This window comes from Salvia hispanica, chromosome 1, assembly GCF_029641045.1.
Source record: "Salvia hispanica isolate PSC_SH4W2 chromosome 1, Shi_PSC_v1, whole genome shotgun sequence".
In the NCBI taxonomy this organism is placed as follows: Eukaryota; Viridiplantae; Streptophyta; class Magnoliopsida; order Lamiales; family Lamiaceae; genus Salvia; species Salvia hispanica.
The window spans coordinates 62,690,702-62,705,218 of NC_142692.1; the positions used below are offsets into that span (position 1 = coordinate 62,690,702).

The 14,517-nt window shown below is 37.4% G+C and overlaps 1 protein-coding gene across 1 annotated transcript; it reads right to left on the bottom strand.

Moving 5' to 3' along the window:
• On the bottom strand, positions 1-3,884 carry LOC125218486 (phosphoglucomutase, putative / glucose phosphomutase). The gene is made up of 7 exons (XM_048120158.2): positions 3,300-3,884; positions 2,412-2,675; positions 1,288-1,804; positions 692-891; positions 499-611; positions 268-408; positions 1-184 (listed from the first exon to the last, which is right to left on the bottom strand). Exons 1-7 carry the CDS (start codon positions 3,828-3,830, stop codon positions 106-108), a joined length of 1,845 nt encoding a protein of 614 aa, XP_047976115.1. The 5' UTR covers positions 3,831-3,884; the 3' UTR covers positions 1-105.
• Positions 3,885-14,517: the final 10,633 nt, after the last annotated feature.

Genomic DNA, 14,517 nt, shown 5'->3' on the forward strand with positions numbered 1-14,517 from the left:
TTCCTCTTCAAATTGTGAGTATCTTTAAATTTTTGGATCAATATTCACACAAATATATACAAGATTCTCTTTGTATATGCATATTCAAATATTTTGAAATTTAAGTTACAATTCCCCTTTGTCGGCAAACTTGTCTATCTGTGAAATATCAAGAAATTTATCCAAGCCACTGGCTACAAGAAACCTGAGAAAAATTAAACCCGATTCAATGTTAGTACTAGTAATATTTTCACAAAAATATTTAAAAAAAAAAGTAAGAATGCATACTTGTCCCTAAGAGTTGTTATCATGGATTTACACCCTCCTCGAATAGTGGATTGTAGATTAACAGCTATATTTGGGTTATGAATACTCTGTCGCAAATGTATCCACCCATATTCCCCCTCATCACTTGAACACACTTTGGCCCTAAATCACATTCACAAACATGAATAATTTAAACCCAATACGTCCTCATATAGTCATATTATAGACCAAAAGTGTAACATATAATTATACCTGTACATATGGGCATCAATAGCAAATGCAGCTTCATTGGAGTCTACTAGACACCCATCACTTACCCAACAATCTCCACATGAATCCAACTCCCAACCTTCCAATCTTCCTTCCTGATCAATAATTATATATAAAATTTTCATTACACAAACTAGGAACTAATGGACTGATTTGATTGACATCCCTTACGTACCCCGATGTAGTTCCTGAACTCCTCGATGATCTCCACCGCTTTGGCCTTTGCAAACCTAGGCTCCGACAACACATCCATCCTCAACTCCACCGACTCCAAAGGCTCCTCAAGATCTTTGATCAAACTCCCAATTCCTTCCTCCGACCCTTGAAGCTTCATCCTCACCATCTCAATTATTATCTTCACCACCATATACGCTCCTGCAATTGCAAATAAATCTCACCTATTAGAAATAGGTCACTCACCCCCTTAAAATGCCTTATAAGGGGAAGGGTTATCGACTCATTTAAAGAGTGTTAGGATCACCATTTTGTCAATATGGAAAGAAAAGGGCTAAAACACTACAACAAAAAAGATTGTTAAGGAAACTCTTTAATACAATTAAGGACGATAATTTATGTTTCTAAATATGCTACCAACACTTCAAAAAGTGTTCTTATTGTTGGTGTCATAACTAAAATTAAAGGACACAATTGGAAGCGTCATAAAAAGCAAAAGATTAAGTTAATTTGTCCTTAATTTAGGAACGCTTTCTTTTCCAACGTAAATAATTGCGTCCTTAAAAGATAAGTTTTTTTTTAAGTGAAAGTAAGTACCATCATCAAGAAAGTAGTTCTCCTTCAAGGCGCCGTGCCCGGAAGTCTCCATCATCAAATGCGTCTCGACTCCGTCTCGATTGAGCTGAGCGCCTTTGTCGATGACGTTCCGGTAGCCGACTCTGTACAGGCAGTGGCGGCCGCCTCTGTCGGTGATGAAGCGCGTGAGGGCCAAGCTGGTGCGGGCGTCGGTGACGACGGTGGTGCCGGGGTGCTCCTTGAGGACGATGGCGGACATGAGGGCGATGAGCTTATCGCCGTTGATGGGGTTGCCGTCCTTGTCGACGACGCCGCTGCGGTCAACGTCCGTGTCGAAGACGATCCCGAGATCGGCGTTGGTTTGGAGGACGGCGGCGCGTGTGAGGGCCATGGCGGTCTTGTCCTCCGGGTTGGGGATGTGGTTGGGGAACATGCCGTCCGGGTCGAGGTGGAGGGATCCGAACGTGTCGGCGCCTAGCTTGTCCAGCACGTCCCATGTGAAGAACCCGCCGGAGCCGTTGCCGGCGTTTACGATTATCTGCCACAGCCAGTTGAGATGCATGCTTTAATCCCATGCAAAAAGTATTTTGGACTAATGCATTAGTGAAATTTTATTAATTCAGAAATATTAACTTACTACTCCTTCCGCTCCCCATTAAATGTCTCATGTTTGACCTGGGCGGGTTTTAAGAAATTGTTTGACTTTGTGAAGAAAAGTGAGTTGAAAAATTTAGTCGAATGTGTACCCCACTTTGATATAGTAATAGTTTTATAATAATTGTGAGCCGAATGGGTTAGTGGAATGTGTTGTCCATTTACTAAAAGTAGAAAAAGTAAAATGTGACATTTATTGGAGACAATCCAAATAAGAAAATATGGAACATTAATGGGGACAGATGGAGTAATAATTTTAAAGAGGTTCCAGTTAGCACTCCCTTTGATGGTAAATAAAGTAAGAAATATGAAGATAGAATAAAGCAAGAGAGAGAGAGTTATTTTTTGTCAAAAATAGAAATGAGTTAATTATCTTAGAATTTCTTAAAATAGAAAAATGACTCAATTAACAAAACGAGGGAGTATTAATTTAATGAATAGCTAGAAAAAAATATTGTGGTTTTAGTGAAGGAGAAAGGCAATGAGAGAACCTGAAATCCTTGAAGAGGGGAATCATAATGGGAAGGATGATTGACTCTTTGCTTGATGATATCTCTGAGATGATTAGAGTAGGCGCTCATCAAATCCACCGTCTTCGGTCGAACCTTAAGCACCGTCGACACTTTGGCCAGCCGATTCGCATATTTCCGGCCAGCTTTCTCGCATATCTCCTCCACCTCCGATGACGTCAGCCCTCCTCTTTTTGTAAAGAACTTTAACCCATTTCTAGTGTACGGCAAATGCGACGCTGTCATCTGTTCCAACACACACATTTTTGCATCCAATTACTCAAAATCACTACTCCACTTTATTATCAATTCTTTTATGAAGGAAACATTTGGATATGGTACAGACTAAACATTTATTCAAACATTTACTAATTTCGATATCGATCATTTAATGAAATGGCTGAAAGTTCCTCCCTAATAATATTGTGGAACTTTAAGAACAAAATACTATGAAAGTAATCTATGTTGCCGAATTTACTAAAGAACATGCCCCTCACCTCACCCCATCCCCACAAAAAAAAAAAAAAAGAAAACATACAAACAAAATTACAAGAGACTATCATGGCCCAATATATTCATACCCTCTTCATTTAAGTTTTAATAATAAATACTATTCCCTCCGTCCCACAGAAATAGGCTAATTGCGGATTATACATATTTATTACGTAATTAATAAAGTAAGAGAAAATGAGTAAAAGCAGTTGAATTGAAACAATGTAGTGGATGGCTATGAATAATAATAATGTAAAAGAGAAGGAGAAAAAAGTTTTCATAACTAGATATAAACTATTTTTATGGAAAAAAAAGAAGAAATTCAGCTTATTTCTATAGGACGAATGGAGTATGTTATATTCATATGGTTTATCCTACCATTATAGAAGCATCAAACAAAAGGGGAGGCAGCACTGTGCTCATGAAGCAAGCCGGCGTGGTGGCGAGTCCCATGTCGAAACCCACACAGCCCGCCCGCCCCAGCCCTGCAAAAACCGCCACGCTCAGAACCCCGCCCGAAATCCTCGGATCCTTCCCCAGCGACACCCTAACCTCTTCTCCTTCTCCTCTCCCCAACTCATTCCTCACCCACTCCCCAAAGCTCTCCGCTATCGCCTCCACGGCTGGCGGCGTCAGGTTCACCGGCCTCCCCTTCTCGCCTTCCACCGCCACTCCACGCACATCGGATCCGTTCTGCAGTCGCCTAATCTTGTCGATCTCTTCATCCACCACCACTTCACTGTACCTCGCAGTGGCGGAGTTGTACTCGCCTCGAAGTCGGATTTTGTTTGAAGAATGAAACGTTGGTAATGCGATGAAGGTGCTGTTTGGGTTTAATTGTGTTTTCGAACTTAGATATGATGGGAAGAGTTTCGGTTTGGAGGAAAGGTTGGAAGCTGTGGAAGCCATGGAAATATCTTTTGGCGCTCTTGAATGTTTTTTTTGTTTGTTTGAAGATGGAAAAAATGAAGAAATTATGTGGGAGGGATAAGGTATTGATGAGTGAAGGAGAACCTTACATTTGCAGATTCATGATAGAAATATCTGGGAACAAGCTTCCAAAACTGCATGCACATTTTTATCTTGTTTTATTTGAATTCTAAAACGCGCGTTGCCTTCATTTCCAGAAATTGTGCCTTTGGATATATTTTTGCTCTTTCTTACTTGACTTGACCAGCAATGGTATATGCTTTTTTTGCAGAATATCTTTCAACAAAATATCAACGTTGATTATGCTAAGATATTGATATTCAGTTTCGGAATTGTTAGACATGCTCTTATATATATTTCCTTCATTTAAATATTACTCACTTGTTCAACTCCGTTTTTGTCATTTTGGTCCATTTTATATTAAGATAGGAATACTAGATGTGTCCAACATTTAAAGATAGTCATGTAGAAAAATATTGTAAAATAGTACTTCCTCTTTCCCCTCAAGATGGATACATTCTTGAGTGGCACAAGATTTTAGGAAGTGCTGTTAGGTGAAATAAAATAGAGAGAAAAAAAAATAATTAAATATTCTAATGAGAACAGAAGAGGTTATTTCCATAATTGCAAAGTGGCTATCTTAAATGGGAGTAGCAGTATACGTTTAAATCTTGGATCATAAAGCATTAGTAAAATTTAAAATAAGTAAATATTAGATTTTTTTGCTTATTGTTCAATGTTTTAGCAAAATATTTTAATCTGAAAGATAATTGTAAGAAAAATTACTACTACTATTATTTATATTATATGTTTGCTCTGATTTTGTTGTTCTTGATGTTGAAATGGTTTTTTTTATATCCATGGACATATCTATATTTATAGAAGTTTCATTTTCCATGGCAAATTGTTGGTTTAATTTATGCCTGGCGAACGGGGGTATTAGAATGGTCTTTGGCTCTTTGCCCATGACTTTCAGAAAATTAGAAGGAAAAAAAAAATTGAGAAGTTGTAAATTTCATTAAGTTTCCGTTGTTTAGTCGAACAATCAACCACATTAAATGAGGATATTGATCCCGATTGACCCTTGATGGTTGTTCCAAGATCTTCCTCACCGCTCGCATCCAAGTCAACAAGTAAGCCAGGAGTTGAATTTGGATGAGTGGTCCCTGGATTTACCCCTCCTTCCTCTGGCCAGTCGGACTCGACATCTTTAAACTAAGGAACCCAAAAAATAATGAAAAGTTTAATTTACACTAAAATTCTTAACAATAACACGCGATACGCCATCCGTCCTCAATGCGCTTCTACCCTCGTCGTTGTTCAGCCCTAAACCAACAGGCAGGGCATTCAAAGGTCCAGAGTGGGTGGTGGCGGGTTTTATTACTTCTTACTTCAACCAATTTGGCATAGCTAATCGTGGAAAGATCGTTGGTCTCCAATGCTCGAAGTCCGAGCTTCTTCTCGTAAACTGCAGAAAACAAAAGAAAAGGAAACTATTAACAATATATACACCAAAATATCAGGAAACGAATGTATGCAAAAACGCTATCATCTCCGGCAACGGCTCAATTTGAAAGTGATCGAATCGTTCATAGTTCGTAATTGCATGGGATGTAATTGAGTGAAAGTTTCGCAGACTGATCAAGAGAGGTCGACTAATTGAACCAGCTGACTCGCTTCAACCTGACTTTCAAGGAAATCACAGACTGATCAAGCGGTGGAAGTCTAACTGATCAAGACGACTCCTAAAGCTCTGTCTATGTCTCGTCGGGTGTGCAAACCGAGAACGAGACACCATCAATGTCACGACCGCCCTTTTTAGTGTTAATAAATGCGGGGTGGTCGCGACTAATGGGACTTTAAAGAAAGGATAATTTTCTAGGATTTCAATAAAGAGTTTGACAAAGATAATTACTCCCTCCATCCCGCTTTAGCAGTCCCATTGACTTTTCTGTCCTCTTTTTGTAAAAATGATACTACCTCCGTCCCCCAAAATTTGCTACACTTTGACCCGACACGGGTTTTAAGAAATGTAATGGAAAGTGAGTTGAAAAAGTTGGTGGGATGTGGGTCCTACTTTTAAAGTATTAGTTTTATAATAAAATGTGAGTAGGAATGAGTTAGTGGAATATGGGGTCCACTACCAAAAATGGTAAAAGTGAAGTGTATCAAATTTTCAGGGACGGACCAAAATAGTAAACTGTATCAAATTTTCAGGGACGGAGGTAGTAAAAAATAGTTAAAGTGGAGAAATGGTAAAGCAAGAGAGACAATAATGTAGATAAGACTCTTCTCTATATTATTCTCTCTCTTAATTTACCATTTCTCATCTTTAACTATTTTTTATCATTTTTACAAAAAGAGCGCAGAAAAGTCAATGGGACTGCTAAAGCGGGACGGAGAGAGAAACATTCAATAACGAGGGGAGATCAGAGTAAATGCTTAGGTTTTAAAACCAAAGTCGACAATTATCATAGTTGATAATCCAAGAGTGAAAAAGGGTTCAAGACATAATTGGGAAAAATAGTCATAATTCAGCGGAGGCATTCAAGAGTAAGAGTGACGCCATGTATGAAGTGTTGGGGCTACCGCAGCGGAAGACACGTAAAACAAACAGGTCCTTAACGGATCTATTTAGGTGATTATGCATTCGATTCAAATTTCATGCAATAAACATAGATATATAGAACACACATCAAATATTCACATAAACATGCATATTCGACGTGAATTAAATGTTACTTCATAATCCGACATCGGATTGACGTTGTTTGCTGCATCGCTGGGCGATCCCTGGTTTACCGACCATGTATCTTACGTACTATTCCCTTGTCCTTGATCATCCATCCGTGTGGGCAGATCTTGAATAATCAACAAATAGATTTGAAGAGATCTATGAGAACCAAACACAAAACACGAGATTGCCTCGATCTAAACCTATGAATTAGGATAGATCAAGAACAAAACAAGAACCCTAAATCTCCCACGTGCTAGGCACGAAAATCGAGACAAGAGAGAGAGAGAGAGACGCCAAGAATGGCGGCTAGGGTTAGGGTTTAGTGTGTGTTGTGTATTGTGTGGTGTGCTAGGGTTTCTCATACTCCTCACTATTTATAATACACTTATGGGCTAGTAAGGGGATCCATGGAATGATTTAGGTGTTGGGCTCACCCATTAGATAATTAACTAATTAAATCAAAAGACTCATGATTTAATATATTATCAATGGAATATTATTTTGTTCCACTAAAGAATAATATTGCACTCCCACCTAAATCACCAAATTACAAATAACTTGGGTCCATTTTATTTTATAATATTTCCCGCGTTTAAGATTATCTTGATCCATCAATTTAATTCTTTTGTCTGCTATGTGACTAGAATTAAATTAATTCTCCAAAGAGTTTTTTAGTTTGAAACTTTATTTATTATTCCTGGAATAAATTCCAACTGCGCAGTTTTCTGAATAATAAATTCCTTTTTCAAACACCACTTGGGGATCACCCCTTAGGGATTTAATTATACCACACTGGGCACACAAATTCTATGAAATAATATTCCAATACCTTCATGTTATATAATTACTACCACCCAAGATATCATGAACTTGAGTTACATACAAACTCTCACATATTGATAAGTCAAAGTGACGTATGACTGAATAAACAATATTGATATTAATTCCATAGACTATAAAATACTAAAATTTTTGGAATATATTCTTATAGTAGATAGCAATAAAGGTACCAATAGGTAGTCAAAGCATATCTAGGTTGTGAATACGTTTTTCTTCTTACTAGATCTGGCCAAAGTCCCCTACTGGAAAACTCATGAGGAGATTCGTTGAATTTCCCTACTTGACCTTCTTAGTAAAAAGCCTTAGACTTGTTTATCATATTTCAATAATAAATCATTATATTATATTATTTATTCTCATAATTAGGTAAACAAGTGGATGTGGCGTTTCTCGTATACATGCACAAGCTGACTGTACAAAGGCATGTACGCTCGAAGCATCTTTTAGTGTACAAACCCCAACAATCTCCCACTTATATTCAAAGAATGCTTTCGACTATACCTACCACTTTATTGGCCTTGTGCTACACATTCACACACATTTTCTCCCACTTATACTCAAAGCAGACTTTGGCCAATATGTACTCAAAACTATAATTCTTCACTTGTTTGTAATTTGGTGATTTAGGTGGGAGTGCAATATTATTCTTTAGTGGAACAAAATAATATTCCATTGATAATATATTAAATCATGGGTCATTTGATTTAATTAGTTAATTATCTAATGGGGGTAAGCCCAACACCTAAATCATTCCATGGATTCTCTTACTAGCCCATTAAGTCTATTATACATAGTGAGGAGTATGGGAAACCCTAGCACACCACACAATACACAACACACACTAAACCCTAACCCTAGCCGCCATTCTTGGCGTCTCTCTCTCTCCCTCTTGGCTCGATTTTCGTGCCTAGCACGTGGGAGATTTAGGGTTCTTGTTTTGTTCTTGATCTATCCTAATTCATAGGTTTAGATCGAGGCAATCTCGTGTTTTGTGCTTGGTTCTCATAGATCTCTTCAAATCTATTTGTTGATTATTCAAGATCCGCCCACACGGATGGATGATCAAGGACAATGGAATAGTATGGAAGATACATGGTCGGTAAACCAGGGATCGTCCGGAGGTGCAGCAAGCAACGTCAATCCGATGTCGGATTATGAGGTAACATTTAATTCACGTCGAATATGCATGTGTATGTGAATATTTGATGTGTGTTCTATAGATCTATGTTTATTGCATGAAATTGGAATCGAATGCATAATCACCTAAATAGATCAGTTAAGGACCTGTTTGTTTTCCGTGTCTTCCGCTGCGGTAGCCCCAACATGAAGACACGACGCCCCTAGGATATTCAAAATAAATCCAACGATGATTAAGGCTCGACTCAACACCACCCCAAAACTCGTCACCGCTCAACCTGCACATAAGGAAAACACATGCAGAGCTGAGTACTTGATGCACTCAGTGGGCTCATGCCAAAAACAAGTTATCAAAAATATTTATATTTATCATGCCATTGTTAGGTAACCATCGAGGTTTTATCTTTTGAAAGACCCGAGGCACCAAAATATTCCATTGTTCAAAATCACGACTGCGCAGTCATTTTCCCATAGACGTTTACCATATCTGCTCATACATGACTTGGAATGTGGCCACAAACCAAGTCACTAGACCGGCCAACCCGTACGCTGACACACGGTCTACCATAGGTGTACACTAATCCAAGTAGGGTTTGTGGCCCTACAAGGACCCGAATTTGATTTAAACAATAAATGGCAAAGCCATTTTAGATAGCCACGTTAAAACAAAAATTATGGCATGATAAACAATTTGCATTTCATTCCCATCGATAAAATAGTTAGGACATTGTCCTTATTTAAAAAGAGAGCCCACCTCGAGTGCTTAATCCGAAATTATATCCTTTCCTTTGTGATCACAAATCACTTGCGAGATATCACCTTTGAAATTTTAAAATAACACATAGATCAACACAAGGAATCAAGATAAAACAAGATGCATGCATATTAAGGCTTGAATTATTTTTATCAATCGGATCATGAATTTTCTCCTATTAGAAACTTAATTATTTCGATTAATTTCAGTCGCCCAAAGTGTCCCGCACGTCCCCAACAAAATTTGCGAAGAAATAATTCGGTCCACTGAGATTTTAATTAGCTCAACTAAAAGAATAAAACAGCATCCCATTAAGAAATAAAAACGTACTCTCCCAATCCACCCAATCCAATTAAATTATACCAACCCAAAATGAAAGGAAAGAGCAAAATAGTACTCCCTCCGTTCCAAGGAAGATGACCCTTTTTTGGGCGGCACGAGATTTTATGCAGTTATATTTTGTATGGTAAGAGGAAAGAGTAAAATAGAGAGGGGGAATAAAGTAGAAATAAAGGTGTTTCTATTTTAAGTAATAGGTCATCTTGATTGTGACAAACGAAAATGAAAAGTGAATCATCTTCAATAGGACGGAGGGAGTACCATTTTTAAACAGAAGGCAAATTTCATACTCCCTTTTCCAAAAAAAAGTACACGTACACCCTTCCTTCGTATCCACTTTAAACCAAAACTAAATATTAAAGTAATACTTCTCTATTCCATTAAAAATGAAAACGTTTTCCTTTTTTGGTTGTCCCATTAAAAATTACACGTTTAATAAAATGGAAACAACTCTTTCCCTGTTTTTTTATCTCTCTTACTTTACTCTCTCTTCATTAACTCACAAAACAACGTTATATAAAATCTTGTGCCGATTCTCAAATATTTCATTTTAAGTGGGACGGAGGGAGTAGTTAATAAATAACGAAAACAAGGAATCAACACCTCCCTTTCCCAAACTCGTCGGCCCTCTTTCTCCCTCAACTCTCTCTATTCCCCAAAACGGAACTCACAAAAAAAGTTTCTCCGATTCACCGTGAGTACCGCCGCTTCCGGCTCCGATTCGTCACCCCGCACTACCGCCGTCGCTCGGTGATTCGTTACAAGTTCAAACTTTTATTCGGTTTTGTTTCGATTATCCGATTTGAAATTGATTATCGATTGTATGAGATGCAAGGTTTGAAACAATTGAAGAGATTGGGATGGTGTTGGGTATGTGCTATACCTTTGTAGCTAGATAAGCAATTCGGTGGTTTATGCGAAAGTGATGGGATTTTCCTTGGTGTTACTTCTGTCCGTTGCCCCTAAGTTTTCTGTCACAGGAAAGTTGTTTTATGAATTTTGATTGCAGTTTTGTAAAGTGGAACGTAGTTGGGGAAAAGTTTACCGTGATGCAACAGGAACTAGGTTGAGGATGAGAACTTTTGTACCGCCGGTGAAAGCCTTAGCCGTCATCTTCCTCAATTGAGAGTGTTTTTGAGAGTTTTCAACAGTGGAGAGATTGTGTTGTGTGTGTAAGTGGCGGTGGAAATTAGGGTAGAGGAATATTATAACAGTGTATTGAGAGTAATTTTTGGTGATTGATTTCAATTGATTGTGATTGAATAAATGGAAAGATTTCTATAGCAGATTGGGGCGAAGAAGGCACGGGAGACATGGGAGGGTGAAAATTTGGCATTGATTGCTCAATTAAAAAGGGGATTAATTGCTGCATTTGATTGAAATCAATTTGGGAGAAGATTTATAGATCATGATGTATTTCAAATTATGTCTTGCAGCTCAAGAAAAAGAATTTAGGTAGTGTAGGATTTAATTAAATTGATTTGGGCTCAAACCCTAACTATTTTATTTAAAAGCCTGCAAATTATATTTCATAAGATTGAACTTTATCATTTATTTCCAATAAATATTCCTTAGGGAAAGGAATTATTTAAATTTCAAATTGTAGAATTTGCAATAGAAATTCAAACTCGTAAAAAAGGTTAAGACCATTCATTCGAGAAATAATTAAATCCATCCTGCATCAATCTTTCAAACGGCCACGTCACGTAATCAACGAAGTTGACTCGGTCAACGCACAGTCAAAACCCTAAATCCAATTAGGTCACAAGAATATCAAATAATCCTTTCACTCGTCATTTAATCCACGGACTTCAAGACATTAAAATCATTAAATGCAAAAATTTTACGATTCGAAAAGTAGGGTTCAAAAAGTGGGGCGTTACAATCAAAGTCTTAACCCACAATACTATAAATTAGTAAAGGGAATTAAGGGTAGAATACCACAGAGATGAGGTGTTTTAACATTTGTTGTTGACATTTTGGGGATGGTTGCTGCCACGCCTTAAGAGTGGGTTAAGTTTTATCCTACTTGACTGAGCGAACTAAAAACTTATCTAAATGATCAACTAGATTAACAAATTGAAACTACACTGCTAGCACTCCTGACTGATCAACTGGATTAAAACTGAGAGAGAAACCTACTAAAACTTTCCTGAAATAGCCAGACAAAAGGTAAAAGCAAATTGGGGACCAAAACCCTCAACTAACAAATTCTGCAAAAAGCGCTGAAAAGTAAAAAAAAAGTTGTATTATGACTTCATCTTCTTCATGTGACTGACTCGAAACAAAGCATAAATAGAAACTCAGACATTCTCGGAATAGAGCACATTTCGGGAAACATTTAAACATGAAAATTAAAGCCTTAAACTACAGATCTAATCTAACTGGCCAAGAAGGAACTTCATAAATACAGATTCATGCCATAACCATGCAGATTTAAGACAAAAGACTCCAGATCTACTCAATCTAACGTGGATTTACTAAAAACAAACACAATCAAACTCAAATCTACAGTATGGAACGTAGACAAACTAGATTTCGACTTCCTAAAACTACCAATTGCGAAAAGCATCCAACAAGATGTAAACGGCCTCCATAAAGTGAAACGCAAATGAAAGCATCCATGATTTAAAGTTCAAACAACTTCCAGCAAAATCCAAAGGCAAATGTTAACAGCAGTTTACAATAATACACTACGAAATATCCAAAATGTTAACAGATGTTCCAAAACACGAAATTAAAACTAAGCAAGAAATTAGGATTGTTTCTTCGCCCTTACAGGGCGGTGGCACACAGGTAAAACGACTGAAATAACACCACCACAGCCAGAGAACCACCCCCTTCCAAGTGTGTAGAAACTAACTAAGAAATTGGAGAGAAAATGTGAGTTTGGGAGACTTGAGCTGAGAAAAGAAGAGCTCCCTGCCTCATTCTTTTATTCCCCTCCCTTATGTAGGGAGGCTTGAGGCTCTGATCCCCAATCTATATTGGAAATGTCTGTTATGCCCTTGCAAAAAGGACCCTTAGAATGTGCTCCTTTGTCTCCGGCCGCTTCTTTCTTGATTCTCCTTTATTAGTTCGGCAGCATGTTGTAATTCACTCCATTTCCCTTCGATTTTACGTCTGCCTGGTCACTCCATATGGTATTCTGGACAGGCAGATTTCCTGCACACCTGAACTCAAAATAGCACATTAATTCCCAAAGTGTAGATATTCAACCCAGAACCGATGCCCGAAACAAGCCTTATCATGCACATAAATCCTTAGCATTTGGTCCCTTTTTCACTTTTGTGTTTTCCGGCAATTATCGCCCCATTCCCTACTGCCGTGAGCGACCACCATATTGGCTCGACACCAACCCAGTGGCAGACGCCGGTGTCGATTTAATTTGCAGAGAGAAACAGCTGATTGCGTGATTTTAGAGTTTTGGGCCTTCTTACCTTAAGCCGAACCCATGTTCTATTTTTATAGATTAATCACGCTCTTGACTTCAATGGAATAGTTGAACTAACGAAATCTTAACAATAAATTTGGGTATGCACTGATCTATTCTTTAATTGTTTTTTTTGTCTTATTTACAAACTCAGTTTTTTCTCATTTAAAATAGACATGATAGTTACCTTTGCTTTAAATTATAAATTTCATTGTTTTTCTACCTTATAACCAGATTAAAAAGCGTTATAGTATGTCATAAAAGATTAATAATAAAAATATATCAATTTTTTAAATTTAATTAAATCTATCCTAAATTTAAAAATTCAGTTATATACTTTTACGAACTATACATCAATTATATTTCAAATTTTTTAACTCTTACCAGTTTCATCAATCTACAATATTTATTGTTGTTAATTGTTTCATGCTTTAGTTTAATAGTACTTCAGTATTAAAATTTAATTTTTTGTTGCTATTAGTTTTATGTTTCAGTGTGTTTTGAAATGAGTTTATTCTAATTAGTAGTATTAATTTTCAACAGTATTTGATCAATGATCATGTTACTTTTATTTTGTAGGTCAATCGATAGTTGCAATTGAATTTTCTAGTGCTAGTGAACAAGAACCACAATAATTGAATATATGATAATTTAAGAATTTTAGTTGTTTCAAATTATACTGTTAGAAACCAATTATCGCATACAATAGGATAATGCTATTAAAATTAGTATTAGTATGTATTTCTTAAAATAATTATTTAAATATTATATTTATTGTCTTGTCCAATTCCGCGATTATTAATTTCTAGATCCGCCAAGTGCTCGCCATCAGTGTCTCCCTATTAACGTGCTTAACTCTTCGTCACCCTCACTACAAAAAAAGAGCTATTTCCCAAGCACCAAAGTGCTCGGCATAAAGGGAAATTTGCTCGGCATATCCCACATTACCGAGCACTTCACGAGTACTTTTGGTGCTCGGTATTCCCTTCGTCGGCATTTTTATCCGAGCGCTTCTTGGTGCTCGGCGAACTGGTCAACTAACCCCAGTGGCGAGCACTTCAAAGTGCTCGGCAGGGCGAGCACCTCCATGTGCTCGGCAATTTCGAGAGGTGGGGTTTGGATGTAGCGAGCACCTCACTACTTCGAGCAGGTTGGCGAGCACATATATGTGCTCGGAATGCAGCAAGCACCTGTGGGTGCTCGGTATTTTGGAGGGATGAGGTTTGAGTGTAGCGAGCCAGTGCTTCGACATAATGGCGAGCACATCCATGTGCTCGGGAAGTATGTTGTCCTGGAATTTTTTTAATATATATATTCTACAATTTTAATTATTTAAAAAAATTAATAAATAATAAAAAATAAAAACAAAGCTTAAATAACATTAAAAAGATAAGATTGTTTAACAAAAATATATAAAGATAAGATT

Excerpts from the sequence above, each read along its gene's own strand:
- LOC125218486 (XM_048120158.2), bottom strand. The coding sequence starts at position 3,830 with ATGGCTTCCACAGCTTCCAACCTTTCCTCCAAACCGAAACTCTTCCCA. Across the intron at positions 612-691 it reads AGTTCAGGAACTACATCGGG|GAAGGAAGATTGGAAGGTTG; the intron begins GTACGTAAGGGA and ends ATTATTGATCAG. Across the intron at positions 409-498 it reads ATTGATGCCCATATGTACAG|GGCCAAAGTGTGTTCAAGTG; the intron begins GTATAATTATAT and ends AATGTGATTTAG.